Source organism: Dipodomys spectabilis, unplaced genomic scaffold (assembly GCF_019054845.1).
Source record: "Dipodomys spectabilis isolate Male_0828 unplaced genomic scaffold, ASM1905484v1 ptg000835l, whole genome shotgun sequence".
Classification (NCBI taxonomy): domain Eukaryota; kingdom Metazoa; phylum Chordata; class Mammalia; order Rodentia; family Heteromyidae; genus Dipodomys; species Dipodomys spectabilis.
In genome coordinates, this window is record NW_024871512.1 from 772 (window position 1) to 16,765 (window position 15,994).

The 15,994-nt window shown below is 66.4% G+C and overlaps 1 protein-coding gene across 1 annotated transcript in view; it reads right to left on the reverse strand.

Annotated features, from left to right (window-relative positions):
- Nucleotides 1–349: 349 nt before the first annotated feature.
- The window catches only part of LOC122102706 (VPS10 domain-containing receptor SorCS2-like), a gene marked incomplete at its 3' end in the record, with an annotated part of 30,998 nt that continues 15,353 nt past the window's right edge, over nt 350–15,994 (reverse strand). Inside the window, exons 6-13 of the mRNA XM_042673439.1 lie at nt 15,622–15,724; nt 13,564–13,640; nt 11,234–11,325; nt 10,596–10,703; nt 3,163–3,283; nt 2,340–2,473; nt 1,125–1,253; nt 350–521 (exon numbers count right to left, since the gene is read on the reverse strand). Of these exons, the coding sequence (XP_042529373.1) occupies nt 350–521; nt 1,125–1,253; nt 2,340–2,473; nt 3,163–3,283; nt 10,596–10,703; nt 11,234–11,325; nt 13,564–13,640; nt 15,622–15,724 (936 nt within the window). The remainder of the gene's footprint in view (nt 522–1,124; nt 1,254–2,339; nt 2,474–3,162; nt 3,284–10,595; nt 10,704–11,233; nt 11,326–13,563; nt 13,641–15,621; nt 15,725–15,994) is intronic.

Genomic DNA, 15,994 nt, shown 5'->3' on the forward strand with positions numbered 1-15,994 from the left:
CCTGTCCCGGGCCAGTCCCCGTCCCGGCCAGTCCCCTGTCCCAGGCTGGCCCCCGTCCCCGGCCAGGCCCCGTCCCGGCTGGCCCCTGTCCCAGCCAGCCCCCGTCCCAGGCGGCCCCCGTCCCGGGCCAGCCCCCGCCCCAGCCAGCCCCCGTCCCAGCCAGACCCCGTCCCAGGCTGTCCCCCGTCCCCGGCCAGCCCCCGTCCCAGGCAGCCCCCGTCCCCGGCTGGCCCCCATCCCAGGCGGCCCCTGTCCCCGGCCGGCCCCCGTCCCAGGCAGGCCCCCGTCCCCGGCCGGCCCCCGGACCCCAGCCAGCCCCCGTCCGGGTCGGCCCCCGCCACCAGCTCACCTGCTGCTGCCGCACCTCAAAGAGCACGTCCTCCCCAGGCCGCACGGCCACGGCGTCGCCGCGGACGCGGACCCGCAGCCCCCGGGGCGGCATGAGCGGGCACTGCAGCTGCACCGGGCTGCGCCGCAGGTCCACGCCGCCCTCACACACGTTGGACACCACCTTCAGGTACCTGGGCGGGCGGGGGGGGGGGCGGGCGTCACACCAGGGCCGGTGGCTCCGAGCACCAAGGCTCCATGGACCGGCCACCCATTCTCCAGCCCAGAACACGAGGCCCTGGAGGGCAGCATGGCCGCGGGGGACAGTGCGCCAGCCCTTGTTACTGCGGTCGGGGGGCGAGGCGAGGCCCTGCTGACCGCTGTGGTCTCTCGGTGTCCAGGGAGGGTGGGGCCTACATCAGCCGAGCTCCAACCCTGGCCTTGGCCTTGCCCTGGACTGCGAGGCCCCGAGCTCCATCTCTGTGTGACCTTGGGGGAGCTGGAGTGTGTCCCCGGATCCATCCACTCGCCCACCTGACCCCATCTCCCAGTCTCCCAGCTGCCTGGGGGGGGGGCGTTCTAGGGGTCAGGCCTTGAGCTGAGAAGGGCTTCACCCAGAGCCGGCTCCAGGCAGCGCTCGATCCAGACGTGCCCCCCCCCCCCCAGGCCTGACGCACCGACCTGCAGGATGCAGGGCCCCGCGCAGGCGCGGCCCAGCCTCTCCCCACAGACGCTGCACTCAGAGCGGCTGCCTGGACTGGGCGCGCACAGGGCGAAGGCGGACCGCGGCCGCTCACCCCAGGCTGCTGGTGTAGGTCTGGCCCAGGGCGCAGTCCTCGGGAGGTGACAAGGGGTTGAACCAGAAGTTGGCGGAGCACTTGTCGGCTGCAGACTCCGGGGAGGGCATGCGCTCGAAGCCGTAGTCACTGGGAGGAGAGACGGCATCAGAGCCGGCCAGGGGGAACGGTGCCCGGGGGGTGCCCGGCTCCCAGCCGGGGGGACCCAGGGGTTGGGGGAGCCTGGAGGGCGGCCTGGGGAGGTGAGCGACATCTCAAAGGAGCCGTGCAGGGCAGGCCAGCTGCCAGGAGGGAGAGTCGGGCGCAGGAGGCTGCAATGCAGGGCCTGAGATGGACGGGGAGGGGTAGGTGGGAGGGGTGGGGGGGATGGGAGGGGATCGGGGAGGGGTAGGTGGGAGGGGGTGTGGGGGACGGGAGGGGACCGGGGAGGGGGAGGTGGGAGGGGTGTGGGGGACGGGAGGGGAGGGGGAGGGGAGGTGGGAGGGGTGTGGGGGGACGGGACGGGAGGGGGAGGGGAGGTGGGAGGGGACGGGAGGGGGAGGGGGAGGGGAGGTGGGAGGGGTGTGGGGGACGGGAGGGGACCGGGGAGGGGAGGTGGGAGGGGTGTGGGGGACGGGAGGGGAGGGAGAGGGGAGGTGGGAGGGGTGTGGGGGACGGGAGGGGAGGGGGAGGGGTAGGTGGGAGGGGTGGGGGGGATGGGAGGGGATGGGGAGGGGTAGGTGGGAGGGGTGTGGGGGACGGGAGGGGACCGGGGAGGGGGAGGTGGGAGGGGTGTGGGGGACGGGAGGGGATCGGGGAGGGGGAGGTGGGAGGGGTGTGGGGGACGGGAGGGGAGGGGGAGGGGTAGGTGGGAGGGGTGGGGGGGACGGGAGGGGAGGGGGAGGGGGAGGTGGGAGGGGTGGGGGGGACGGGAGGGGATCGGGGAGGGGTAGATGGGAGGGGTGGGGGGGACGGGAGGGGATGGGGAGGGGGAGGTGGGAGGGGTGGGGGGGACGGGAGGGGAGGGGGAGGGGTGGGGGGACGGGAGGGGAGGGGGAGGGGGAGGTGGGAGGGTGGGGGGACGGGAGGGGATGGGGAGGGGGAGGTGGGAGGGGTGGGGGGACGGGAGGGGAGAGGGAGGGGAGGTGGGAGGGAGGCCGGCAGGTAGGCTGGAGGCCTTGCAGCAGGTGTCCTGTGAGCGTGAGGCCGTGGCCCGCCTGGAGAGTTCATTCTCACCAGAGGAAGTCGGAGTCCCGGCACTGGCACACGCGTGAAGTGAGGGCCGACGTGAAGCTCCGCCCCTTGACACACCAGGATGTGGACTTCCTCTTCCGGAAACTTCTCTGCTGGCCCATAATGCAGTGGTCACCCTGTAGCAGGGGACCAGGATGAGGGACTGGCCCCGAAGGGGCTGGCTCTCCACCAGTTTGTCCTGACCACCCTTTGGGCAACAGAGGGGACAGGAGGAGAAACTGAGGCCTGGAAAGGGACTAGGCAAGTGTGAGGCCGAGATGAGGCAGCTTCCCTCTTCCTCTTGCGTTGCCTACCGTCGCGTACCAACTGTGCGCTGGCCTGGCTGGGCCCTGAGGGTCACAGGACTGCGGGATCCATGACCCCAGGAGCTCCCGGTCCGGGGGGGGGGGGGGGGAGGGCGTGGGACGGCCGCAGCTTCGAGGGCCGTGTGGACTCTCGGCAGGTCCAGGGGAATGCTTGGAGCACCCAGGGCCGGGACAAGCACAGGGCTGGCAGACTGCCTGATCCAGCTGGAGTCAGGTTCTGGAAGCTTCTCCTGCCTCCCTGTTAGCCAGTTCCAGTGAAGCCCATGAAGCCGCCTGGTACGAACATGGCACCTGAATCCCTGCCTCCTGGGTGAGCCGGGGAGCCGCAACCTGTATGACAAGGCCCTCGGCCCAGGGCAGCTGCGGGTGCCGGGAAGGCTTGGACAAGCCCCGTGTGGGGAGCCTGTGAGGGGTCCCCGGGGGAGAGGCTCCTTGGGCTGGGGGCGCCGTGGGCAGCAGCGCAGCCTGTGCGGGGTCCTCCCCCCACGCCGCACACACACCTGGAGGTCCGTGAGGTTCCAGGAGCTGTAGTCCTCATCTCCACACGGCCTTGGGAAGGACGGCCGGAAGTCCACCTTGACCAGTTCCCAGTCAGAGCGGAAGCTGATGTGGCCGAAGACCCTGGGGAGGCAGGGGGACGGGGCGTCACTCCAGGGTGGCCTTGTCCCTCCTGTGTGGACACCCCCTCCCAGCTCCCACACCGCAGCCCACGGTGCCACCCTGCCTCCGAGTCAGGGCTGTGATGACCTCCACAGTCCCTGGCAACCAGAATGACTGCTGTCGGCTTCATCGGTGTGGGCCGCCCATGGCCCGTCCCGGTAGACAGGCATGGGACGGGCGTGGGATGGGGGCTCTGGACAGGTGTGGAACGGGCGTGGGACAGGGGCTCACGACAGGCGTGGGACGGGCGTGGGACGGGGGCTCACGACGGGCGTGGGACGGGGGCTCTCGACAGGCGTGGGACGGGGGCTCACGACAAGCGTGGGACGGGGCTCACAACAGGCGTGGGATGGGGGCTCACGACAGGCGTGGGATGGGGGCTCACAACAGGCGTGGGACGGGGTGGGACGGGGGTGGGACGGGCGTGGGACGGGGGTGGGACGGGGGTGGGACGGGGGCTCATGACAGGCGTGGGACGGGGGTGGGATGGGGGTGGGACGGGCGTGGGACGGGGGTGGGACGGGCGTGGGGCGGGCATGGGACGGGGGTGGGGCGGGGTGGGACGGGCGTGGGACGGGCGTGGGAGGGGGGTGGGACGGGCGTGGGACGGGCGTGGGGCGGGCGTGGGACGGGGTGGGACGGGCGTGGGACGGGGGTGGGACGGGGGTGGGGCGGGCGTGGGATGGGGTGGGACGGGTGTGGGACGGGCGTGGGACGGGGTGGGACGGGGGTGGGACGGGCGTGGGACGGGCGTGGGACGGGGGCTCTTGACAGGCATGGGACGGGGTGGGACGGGGGTGGGGCGGGCGTGGGACGGGCGTGGGACGGGGTGGGACGGGCGTGGGACGGGGTGGGACGGGTGTGGGACGGGGGTGGGACGGGGGTGGGACGGGCGTGGGACGGGCGTGGGACGGGGGCTCTTGACAGGCATGGGACGGGCGTGGGATGGGCGTGGGACGGGGGCTCTTGACAGGCATGGGACGGGGTGGGACGGGGGTGGGGCGGGCGTGGGACGGGCGTGGGACGGGCATGGGACGGGGGTGGGACGGGCGTGGGACGGGCGTGGGACGGGGGTGGGACGGGGGTGGGACGGGGGCTCTTGACAGGCATGGGACGGGGGTGGGACGGGCGTGAGACGGGGCCTCTTGACAGGCATGGGACGGGGGTGGGACGGGCGTGAGACGGGCGTAGGATGGGCGTGGGATGGGGTGAGACGGGCGTGGGACGGGGGTGGGACGGGATGGGACGGGCGTGGGATGGGGGTGGGACGGGCGTGGGACGGGGGTGGGACGGGGGTGGGACGGGCGTGGGACGGGGGCTCTTGACAGGCATGGGACAGGGGTGGGATGGGCGTGGGACGGGCGTAGGACGGGGGTGGGACGGGCGTAGGACGGGCGTGGGACGGGCGTGGGACGGGGGTGGGATGGGCGTGGGACGGGGGTGGGACGGGGGTGGGACGGGCGTGGGACGGGGGTGAGACGGGCGTGGGACGGGCGTGGGACGGGATGGGACGGGCGTGGGATGGGGGTGGGACGGGCGTGGGACGGGGGTGGGACGGGGGGTGGGACGGGCGTGGGACGGGGGCTCTTGACAGGCATGGGACAGGGGTGGGATGGGCGTGGGACGGGCGTAGGACGGGGGTGGGACGGGCGTAGGACGGGCGTGGGACGGGCGTGGGACGGGGGTGGGATGGGCGTGGGACGGGGGTGGGACGGGGGTGGGACGGGCGTGGGACAGGGGTGAGACGGGCGTGGGACGGGCGTGGGATGGGGTGGGACGGGGGTGGGACGGGCGTGGGTCGGGCGTGGGACGGGGGTGGGATGGGGTGGGACGGACGTGGGACGGGCGTGGGACAGGGGTGGGACGGGGGTGGGACGGGCGTGGGACGGGCGTGGGACGGGGGCTCTTGACAGGCATGGGACGGGGTGGGACGGGGGTGGGGCGGGCGTGGGACGGGCGTGGGACGGGGTGGGACGGGCGTGGGACGGGGTGGGACGGGTGTGGGACGGGGGTGGGACGGGGGTGGGGACGGGCGTGGGACGGGCGTGGGACGGGGGCTCTTGACAGGCATGGGACGGGCGTGGGATGGGCGTGGGACGGGCGTGGGACGGGGGCTCTTGACAGGCATGGGACGGGGTGGGACGGGGGTGGGGCGGGCGTGGGACGGGCGTGGGACGGGCATGGGACGGGGGTGGGACGGGCGTGGGACGGGCGTGGGACGGGGGTGGGACGGGGGTGGGACGGGGGCTCTTGACAGGCATGGGACGGGGGTGGGACGGGCGTGAGACGGGGGCTCTTGACAGGCATGGGACGGGGGTGGGACGGGCGTGAGACGGGCGTAGGATGGGCGTGGGATGGGGTGAGACGGGCGTGGGACGGGGGTGGGACGGGATGGGACGGGCGTGGGACGGGGGTGGGACGGGCGTGGGACGGGGGTGGGACGGGCATGGGACGGGGGTGGGACGGGGGTGGGACGGGCGTGGGACGGGGGCTCTTGACAGGCATGGGACAGGGGTGGGATGGGCGTGGGACGGGCGTAGGACGGGGGTGGGACGGGCGTAGGACGGGCGTGGGACGGGGGTGGGATGGGCGTGGGACGGGGGTGGGACGGGGGTGGGACGGGCGTGGGACAGGGGTGAGACGGGCGTGGGACGGGCGTGGGACAGGGGTGGGACGGGGGTGGGACGGGCGTGGGTCGGGCGTGGGACGGGGGTGGGATGGGGTGGGACGGACGTGGGACGGGCGTGGGACAGGGGTGGGACGGGGGTGGGACGGACGTGGGACGGGCGTGGGACGGGGGTGGACGGGGGTGGGACGGGGTGGGACGGGTTTGGGACGGGCGTGGGACGGGGGTGGGACGGGCGTTGGACGGGGGTGGGACGGGCGTGGGACAGGGGCTCTTGACAGGCATGGGACGGGCGTGGGATGGGCGTGGGACGGGGGCTCTGGACAGGCGTGGGACTGGTATGGGACGGGGGCTCACGACAGGCGTGGGACTGGTGTGGGACGGGCGTGGGACGGGGGCTCTGGACAGGCGTGGGACTGGTGTGGGATGGGCGTGGGACAGGGTGGGACGGGCGTGGGACGGGGGTGGGACGGGGGTGGGACGGGCGTGGGACGGGGGCTCTTGACAGGCATGGGACGGGGGTGGGACGGGCGTGGGACAGGGGCTCTGGACAGGCGTGGGACTGGTGTGGGATGGGCGTGGGACAGGGGCTCTGGACAGGCGTGGGACTGGTGTGGGACGGGGGCTCTGGACAGGCGTGGGACTGGTGTGGGACGGGTGTGGGACAGGGGCTCTGGACAGGCGTGGGACTGGTGTGGGACGGGCGTGGGACAGGCGTGGGACGGGTGTGGGATGGGCGTGGGACGGGGGCTCTGGACAGGCGTGGGACTGGTGTGGGATGGGCGTGGGACGGGGGCTCTGGACAGGCATGGGACTGGTGTGGGACGGGGGCTCTGGACAGGCGTGGGACTGGTGTGGGACGGGGGCTCTGGACAGGTGTGGGACGGGTGTGGGACAGGGGCTCTTGCCTCCTCACAGCCACTGTGTCTGTCCCATGGCCCTTCATTCTGGGCCTAGCACTGTGCTCTGTGGGGTGATTCGTGGCCATGCTCTGTGTGGTGATGGGTGGCTATGTGCTGTGGAGTGATTGGTGTCTGTGTTCCATGGAATGATTGGTGGCCATGTTCTGTGGAGTGATTGGTGGCTGTGCGCTGTGGGGTGATTGGTGGCTATGTTCCGTGGGGTGATTGGTGGCTGTGTGCTGTGGGGTGATTGGTGGCTGTGTGCTGTGGGGTGATTGGTGGATGTGTGCTGTGGGGTGATTGGTGGCTATGTTCCGTGGAGTGATTGGTGGACATGTGCTGTGGGGTGATTGGTGGCTGTGTGCTGTGGGGTGATTGGTGGCTATGTTCCGTGGAGTGATTGGTGGCCATGTGCTGTGGGGTGATTGGTGGCTATGTTCCGTGGGGTGGTTGGTGGCTGTGTGCTGTGGGGTGATTGGTGGCTGTGCTCCGTGGAGTGCTTGGTGGCTGTGTGCTGTGTGTGATTGGTGGCCATGTGCTGTGGAGTGCTTGGTGGCTGTGTGCTGTGGGGTGATTGGTGGCTGTGCTCCGTGGAGTGGATTGGTGGCTGTGTGCTGTGTGTGATTGGTGGCTGTGTGCTGTGTGTGATTGGTGGCTGTGTGCTGTGTGTGATTGGTGGCTGTGTGCTGTGGGTGATTGGTGGCTATGTGCTGTGGGTGATTGGTGGCTATGTTCTGTGGGGTGATTGGTGGCTGTGTGCTGTGGGTGATTGGTGGCTGTGTTCCGTGGAGTGATTGGTGGCTGTGTGCTGTGGGTGATTGGTGGCCATGTGCTGTGGAGTGCTTGGTGGCTGTGTGCTGTGGGGTGATTGGTGGCTATGTTCTGTGGGGTGATTGGTGGCTGTGCTCCGTGGAGTGCTTGGTGGCTGTGTGCTGTGGGTGATTGGTGGCCATGTGCTGTGGGTGATTGGTGGCTGTGTTCCGTGGAGTGATTGGTGGCTGTGTGTTGTGGGTGATTGGTGGCCATGTGCTGTGGAGTGCTTGGTGGCTGTGTGCTGTGGGGTGATTGGTGGCTGTGTGCTGTGGGTGATTGGTGGCTGTGTGCTGTGGGTGATTGGTGGCCATGTGCTGTGGGTGATTGGTGGCTGTGTTCCGTGGAGTGGATTGGTGGCTGTGTGCTGTGGGTGATTGGTGGCTGTGTTCTGTGGGGTGATTGGTGGCTGTGTGCTGTGGGGTGATTGGTGGCTGTGCTCCGTGGAGTGATTGGTGGCTGTGCTCCGTGGAGTGATTGGTGGCTGTGTGCTGTGGGGTGATTGGTGGCTGTGTGCTGTGAGGTGATTGGTGGCTGTGTGCTGTGGGTGATTGGTGGCTGTGCTCCGTGGAGTGATTGGTGGCCATGTGCTGTGGAGTGATTGGTGGCCATGGCCAGAACATCTCATGCTGCTGGGCTTCTCCCTGCCTTTCCCCAGCCTTCCTCCACCTGCCAGAACTACTGGTTGGAGTTGGGCTTGCAGCAGCAGGATGGGAAGTGTGGCCAGCCGGCTGCTCCGGCTCGCCCAGGCCCCCAGGGGAGGACCGCCGTGGGGGTGGAAGCCTTGCACACTGGGCCTGCGGAGAGGAGCAGGACAGCTGTGCCACACCTGGCTCTGCCTCCCACTTCCCACTGGGGACGAAGGCCCGGCGTGGAGCTGGGTGGCAGGGCAGCTGTGGCTCCCGTGGTTCACATGTGCGGCCGGCCGGCCATTCGCCCGGTGCCCGTCCTCACGCGGATTTCACCCAGCGACACCTGGCCCTCCCGTCCAGAGACCGATGGCATCTGGCCTACTGCCGATCCGTCTCACTCTCATTTCACAGAGGTAAACTGAGGCTGCATCAGAGACACCCCAGCAGGGCAGCACCACGGGCCACCCAGAGGCATCTGCATGGAGCCTGCTTGGGCCTGGGAGGTCTGTCTGGGAGCCATGGTCAAGGCGGGACGAGCGGGCACCCCAGCCCCCCACTGGCCTGCCCTGAGCTTGGGCGGAGGAGGAAGCATCTCCATCCCCTGAGACCTCCGTCTCAGTCCTGCCGTGCGCCCATCCCCAGCCTCGGCCCACGCTGGGCACACTCAGGAGCAGGAGAACGGGCCGGCTCCCCAGCGTGGCCCGGGAGGGCAAGGCCACCTGGGGTGCAGCCCGAGGCCACCCAGCCCCAGCACCAGGGACAGCTCCGAGGCCACACAGCTCTGGAAGGCAGCCGGCAGTGTGCGCCACGGAAGAACCGTGTCCCATCAACACGACTGTGAAGCCGGGCGCCGGTGGCTCACGCCTGTCATCCCAGCTGCTCAGGAGGCTGAGATCTGAAGATCACAGTTCAAAGCCAGCCCAAGCAGGAAAGTCCGTGAAACTATCTCCAATAAACCATCAGAAAACTGGAAGTGGTGCTGTGGCTCCAGTGGTAGAGCGCTGGCCTTGAGCTGAAGAGCTGAGGGACAGCACCCAGGCCCTGAGTTCAAGCCCCACGACTGACATAAATAAATAAATACAAACAAACAAATAAATAAAATGACTGTGAGTAGCCTGGGCATGATCTGTGGGCTGGCATCATGGGGAAATGAAAGAGACAGATAGACAGACAGACAGAGACAGAGCTGGAGACAGAGATGGAGGTGTGTTCTGAATGGGAGCTCCCACACAGGTAACTTTCAGTGTGTGCCAGCCTGAGGCCGGTGGTCTTCTGCAGTTTGGATTGTTTCTGTGCCGCCGGCATCGGAAAGCTGTTTGCAGATGGCTCTGTGAATAGCTCTGTGGGGACCGTTCTGAGGCCTTTAAGAAACCCACAACAGAGCATCACCCGGCTGTGAATTCAGCCATTATGGACGGAGCGGGCGAGAGCGGTGGGGAGAGATGAAAGACACAGGCTGTGCCTGGGCCTCAGCCCTGGCCGCGCGACGGAGAGCGGGCAGAAGGGCTTGGCAGGACCTAAACGCACACAGAACACGGCTATGCAGCGCGCTGGGGCCCAAACACCCTGTGTCAGCGGGGGAAACCGAGGCCCGAGAGTCAGCTGACTTGCGTTACTATGTGCAGTGAGGCCGGCATTGCTGGCAGCCCCCGCTCCCGTTCCCGCTCTGACGAGCCCCGGCCTGACGCAGGGGCCGGGCGGGCTCTGTCCTCTCCAGGCTGCAGTCGGAGCCCCGGGCACCGCCGGCTCAGCGTCCCTGGCAGCAAACCTCTGCCCTGACCTGTGACTCCAGTACAGGCCACGCCTCTCCTCCTGCCTCACCCCTTGACCTCCCAGGCTGGGGACCCAGGCCTCCCCAGGGCTGCAGGAGCAGCATTGTGGGCTCCTCCACGGGGGTCAGCGCTGGCCTCCGGAAGCCCGAGACCGGCCTGCCCCAGCAGGTCCCCACGCCATGGCACACAGGAAGAGGCACCGCGTGGGGCTGTGTCTGGTCAGCCTCTGGGGCTGGGTCCTGGCTCCTGGGCCTCGGTGGCTCTGACCAGTGGGCATTGCTGGTGTCAGGTGGGGGACGATCACTTATTGTCATCGGCAGCCTGACCGGTGCCAAGGGCAGCGGTCCAGAGCCCTCTGCCGGCCGTGGCTCTGCCCCTCGCACTGCAGGGATCCTGGGCAGGGCCTGGTGGCCCCCAGCAGGCTGCGGGGGGCCGGGGCCGGGGCGTGAGGAGCCCCCAGCCCCGGGAGGAGGCCCCCACCTCAGAGCCCGGCGCCTCCCGCCCCCGCCCGCCGCAGACCCGCGCGCTCACGTCATGACCAGCGTCTCCTCGCCGGGCTCACTCAGCAGCCCGTCCACGAACACCGAAGTGCTGGTGAAGTTGTGCGTGCTCCAGGTGAGGCCCTCATCCACGCTGAACCTGTGTGCGAGGCGCGCATTGGGAGGGGTGGGCGGCCGCCCCTCCCCGCCTCGGGGGCCAGTCCCACGCCTGGCCCTGCCTGGCCCCCAGCTTCCCTGTAGGGCTGAAGCCAGCACCGCCAGGCAACCCCACCCGCCCGGCGCTGTCAGTCAGCCCGACGTGCACTGCGCGTGGGCCAGTGCCGGGCCTCCGGACCACGGGTGGCGTGGCACCGCCATCGTCCCGTTCCTACAGCTCTTCCTGACTGAAGTGACGCTGGCTCCACCTCTGCCTCCCCCCAATCCCACCTCCCCTGCAGGCCTTTCTCCGGCTTCAGGCTGCTGTCAGAACTCGAGCCCGGCGTGCGCCGCCGGCTCCCTGGCCCCCAGGCCCAGGCACCATTTTGCCCAGCCAGGCCGTATGGACTGCCATGTGGTCTATACTGCCCACTGCCCACCTCCAGGACCAGGAATGGTTCCGGGGAGACCTGTGGCCCCACAACCCCGCCCCAGCCACCCCCCCCCACCCCTCCGACCCGCCCACTGCCTCACTTGAGGATCTTGAGGGGGATGGAGGTGTCCTTGATGGCCGCGATCACGCCGCCGTGGTCCAGGTAGAGGACGTGGTGCTCCTCCTCGAACACCTGTGGGCACAGCGGGGGCTGAGCGCAGGCGGGCGGCCGGGGCCTCAGGGAGGAGCACGGCAGAGCCAGGCCTGGGCAGAGCTAGTCTGAGGGCCCGCCACACCCCTGAGCACCCCTCTTCCAGGAGGGCGGCGAGTGGGGCTGGGTGGGGGGGACTCCCGTGTGGGATGCGGCCTGGAAGCGTGGGCGCTCCCCCGGGGTAGAGACACTGAGAAACACCGAGGTGCAAACCCCAGTCTGGCATGGGGCACCACACGGGCCACGGGCTCCAGGGTGCCCTCTGACCCTGGGTGGGCGGGGCTGCCTTGGGCTCCACAGCCCAACCCTCATTTGTCCCTGCCTCCCCCCTCCCCTGCCAGCTCTCCAGAGGACGCCCCCTGGGGTGTGAGCTTCCCGTCTACCAGCACCCAGGGCTGGTGTGGCCCTTGCTCACGCCAGGATGCCAGGCACCCACTGCTCTTCAGTGGACATCAGGCCCCAGGCTGGATGCCACCTAATGTGGTACCGTGGGACCCGGCCACACCACCGCCCCTCCCCTCGGCATGTCTCCTCGTCACGGCCTCTCAGGCCTGTGGCTCCATCGCAGAGCCTGGGCCCGGGCTGCGCCCCCAGTCCTCCCGTCAGCTCTGCTGAGAATGTGTGCCCAGGGCCCTGGGTGGAGCCTGTGCCCCCCCTCTGACCTGCGTGTCAGCCTTTAAGGCTCTGCTCCTCCTGGGAGCCCCCTCCCTGCCCCCAGGGGCTGGCAGCTGGCTTTGGGCAGCTGGGGCAGAAGAGCAGAGCTCCGGAGCCTGGCCTCTCCCCGGATGGCCCTGGTGTGCTGAGCCCCAGGCCCCCCTGACAGGACTCTCAAGCTTGCTCTGTCCCCTCCTCCACACAGGACAAGTGACAGGGCCTGGCTGGCCTCTGCCCACAGAAGGCTATCACCAAGCCACCTCCGGGGACTCAAAAGCCCACAACCCCGTGCCTCAGTGGGTCACCGGGCAGCAGGAAAGGAGACCCACACCTTGCTTCTGGGCAGCTTCTCCCTGCCTGTCTCTCCCTCCCAAGGCCCCCCAACCCCCTGGAGGTTCACATTTGCCATTCTGACTCTCCAGGGAGCTCTTGCTGCTCATGGTCTTGTGGGCCTAATGAGGCCCACTCTGTCCCGGGCCACTCCTGTTCGGTGCCACCGGCTAGCACATCGCCACACATCCCTGTGCTTTTAGCTACTCTGTCATCCGCCTGGATATCTGCGTTTCCACTTCCTCCTCTGCGTAGACGCAAAGACCCGGCATGGACACCTCTGCCTGCCCCGATGTGCACACGTGCGTGCCCACGCACACGCAGGTGCCGCGTCCTCCGGCACCTCAACCCCATCCTGCCCCATCACCGGGCAGGGAGCGGAAAGGCCAGGCCCCAGCCTTGCAGAAGTGTGCCAACCGCTCCTCCAGCATCAGATCGCACACCCCAAGTTTGTAACCCCAGCAAGTTGCTCTGTGCACGTGGCCACCAGTACACTTCATGATGGGTCCCTAAAAGTGAGCGTCTGCCCCCGTCCCTGGCTGCGCCTTCTGGCTGGGGCTCAGGGTTGATGGACAGACACGGTCTTCCCATACTTCAGATGTGCTTCACCACGCTCAGTGAAGAGGAATGCTATGGTGAAATGCACCTGTTGCCCTTTTCCAAATTCCTTGCACACAGTTAGGAAACTCAGGCCCCCACCGCGGTGGCCGTGCGCGCAGTGTGTTCCGCATTAGCCTGTGCGCACTGGACACACGCATGCGTGTGGGAGAGGCTGGCCTGGAACAGATGACCGGACCCTTCTCCCAGCACGCAAGAGCCATCCCAGGCTTCAACGTGCCATCAGGCCAACACCTGAACATCTCCCAGCATCCTGGGGCAGGCTCAGCATGGCCCCCAGCCTCCTCTGCCCTGTGTCCTTCTCCACTGTCCACCCATCCGCACCTGTGGGACCAGAGGTCACCCCGGCCCCACCCTCTGGCCTTTGGGCCTCCTCCACCTCTGTGCCTTTCCTTGTCCCTTTCCTCTGGTGCCATGGTGGCATGTCTGACCACAAAGCATGCCCTGGATCTGCAGTGCCCACCTGGCAGAGCCCTAGCTGCTAGGGGCCCCTGGTTGGCCATTGGGGCTGGCAGGAAGGTAGGCCCCGCTCCTGCAAGTGGAGGGGCTGATGGCACAGATGCAGTTCCTGGAGTCCCGGTGGGTTCAGCAGGGCCCAGGCCCCTCCCACTCCCTTACCTGCCGCCAGGTGCGCCCACAGTCCGACGTGATGTACATTTCCTCCTTGTACTCCACCAGCTGTGAGCCCAGGTTACCTGGACCAAAGGAAAGGGGGGCAGCCGTGTTCTTGGAGGGAGCTACCTTCTCCCTCCCCACCTTCACCGTGGGCAGAGTGAGGGGCCCTGTCTCCTGGGTATTTCCACGGCCAGAGCATGGCCTCCTCTTCTAACAGGGGCCTGCTGTAGCTGCTGGGCACAGCAAAGGCCAGCCCTTCCCAGGGAGCCAGACCCAGGGCTCCAGCTGTGGCTCAGGTTGAGAGAGAACTTGAGCCTTCACAGCTGCCTGGAAGAACACTCTGACAGGTCACAAGACAGGACAGTCACAGCCACCTTGGGAGCTGGTCTGGCCTGCCTGCTACAGTGCCCATCCACCAATCCATCCAGCTATCCACAGTCTATCCATCCTTTTATCTACCAATCCATCCATCCATCCACCATCCATCCATCCATCATTCATCCATCCACCCACCAATCCATCCATCCATCCATCATCCATCCATCTATCCACCAATCCATCCATCCACTCACCAATCTATCCATCCATCTATCCACCAATCCATCCATCCACCATCCATCCATCCATCCACCAATCCATCCATCCATCTATCCACCAATCCATCCATCTACCATCCATCCATCCATCCACCAATCCATCCATCCATCTATCCACCAATCCATCCATCCACCATCCATCCATCCATCCACCAATCCATCCATCCATCTAATATATCTATCCATCCACCAATCCATCCATCCATCTGATATATCTATTCATCCATCATCCATCCATCCACCCATCAATCCATCCATCCATCATCATCCATCCATCATTCATCCATCTACCCACCAACCCATCCATCCATCCATCATCCATCCATCTATCCACCAATCCATCCATCCACTCACCAATCTATCCATCCATCTATCCACCAATCCATCCATCCACCATCCATCCATCCATCCATCCATCCACTAATCCATCCATCCATCTAATATATCTATCCATCCATTATCCATCCATCCATCCACCCACCAATCCATCCATCCATTTATCATCCATCCATCTATCCACCAATCCATCCATCCACCCACCAATTTATCCATCCATCCATCCACCAATCCATCCATCCACCAATCCATCTATCCATTCATCCATCATTCATCCATCCACTCACCAATCTATCCATCCTTTCATTCACCAATCTATCCATCCACCAATCCATCCACTCACTACCCACTCATTCATCATCCATGCATTTGCTTACCAATCATCATTCATCCACCAACCCATACATCTACCAATCCACTCATCCACCAATCCATCCTTTCATTTACCATTTCATCCATCCATCATCCATTCATCCATCTATCCACCAATCTATCCATCCATTCATCATCCATCCATCCACCAATCCATCCATTACCCATCCATCTCCCCACCAATCCATCCATCCACCAATCCATCTATCCATCCATCCATGCATCCACTCACCATCATCTATCCATCACCCATCTATCTATCCACCAACACATCCTTCCCACCCCTTCCCTCATTCCCTTCCTACCTCCCATCTTCCCTTCCTTTACTCTTTATTTCTTCCCTTCCTCCCTTCCTACCTCCCATCTTTTCTTCCTTTACTTTTTATTTCTTCCCTCCTTCCCTTCCTACCTCTCATCTTTCCTTCCTTTACTCTATTTCTTCTCTCCCATTCTGTTCTTCTTCCCTCCCATCCACCCCTCCACCATTCATGACTCCATTATCATCATCTACCTATCCATCCCTCCATCATCGATCAATTCATCCATCATCCATCCATCCACCCTTCCACCCTTCCTCTCAGCCATCACATGCCTCCATCATACATTCACTGTATTTTCTTCTTCAGAATGTTCCAGAAGAGCTGAGGCTCATGGAAAGCCTGTGGTACGGCCCCTGCCAAACACACCATAGTCCCAAGTCCCTGGTGCTACTGGTCTTCAGCCTCGAGGAGGGAGCTCCTGCAGGGTGAGCACCCACCTGCACCCATGATGAGGCCGGGGGCGGTGTCCTTGGTGTGCACAGTGCCTGACACATAGGGGCTGTCTGCCCAGCGCAGGTGCAGGTGCAGGTGGCACTCCGGCTGTGAGGGAGGGAAGGAAATGTGGTTAGCACATGGCAGGAATGGCCTTGGGAGATCAGATCCACCTCCGGGGTTCCAGGGCTGTGTTGCAGCAGTGGAGGAAGTGTGGGAAGTGGGTGCTGGGGCTGACCGTGGCTTGAAGGGTGGCAAGGATGGGCGTGGCCCCAGCAGATACTCTTGGGCATCCTGGGGCGGCCTCACCGCCCTACATGGGGGCCAGCAAGGCACCCCAGGCTAGGCCAGTTCTCTACTCTAAAACGGAGACCCCCC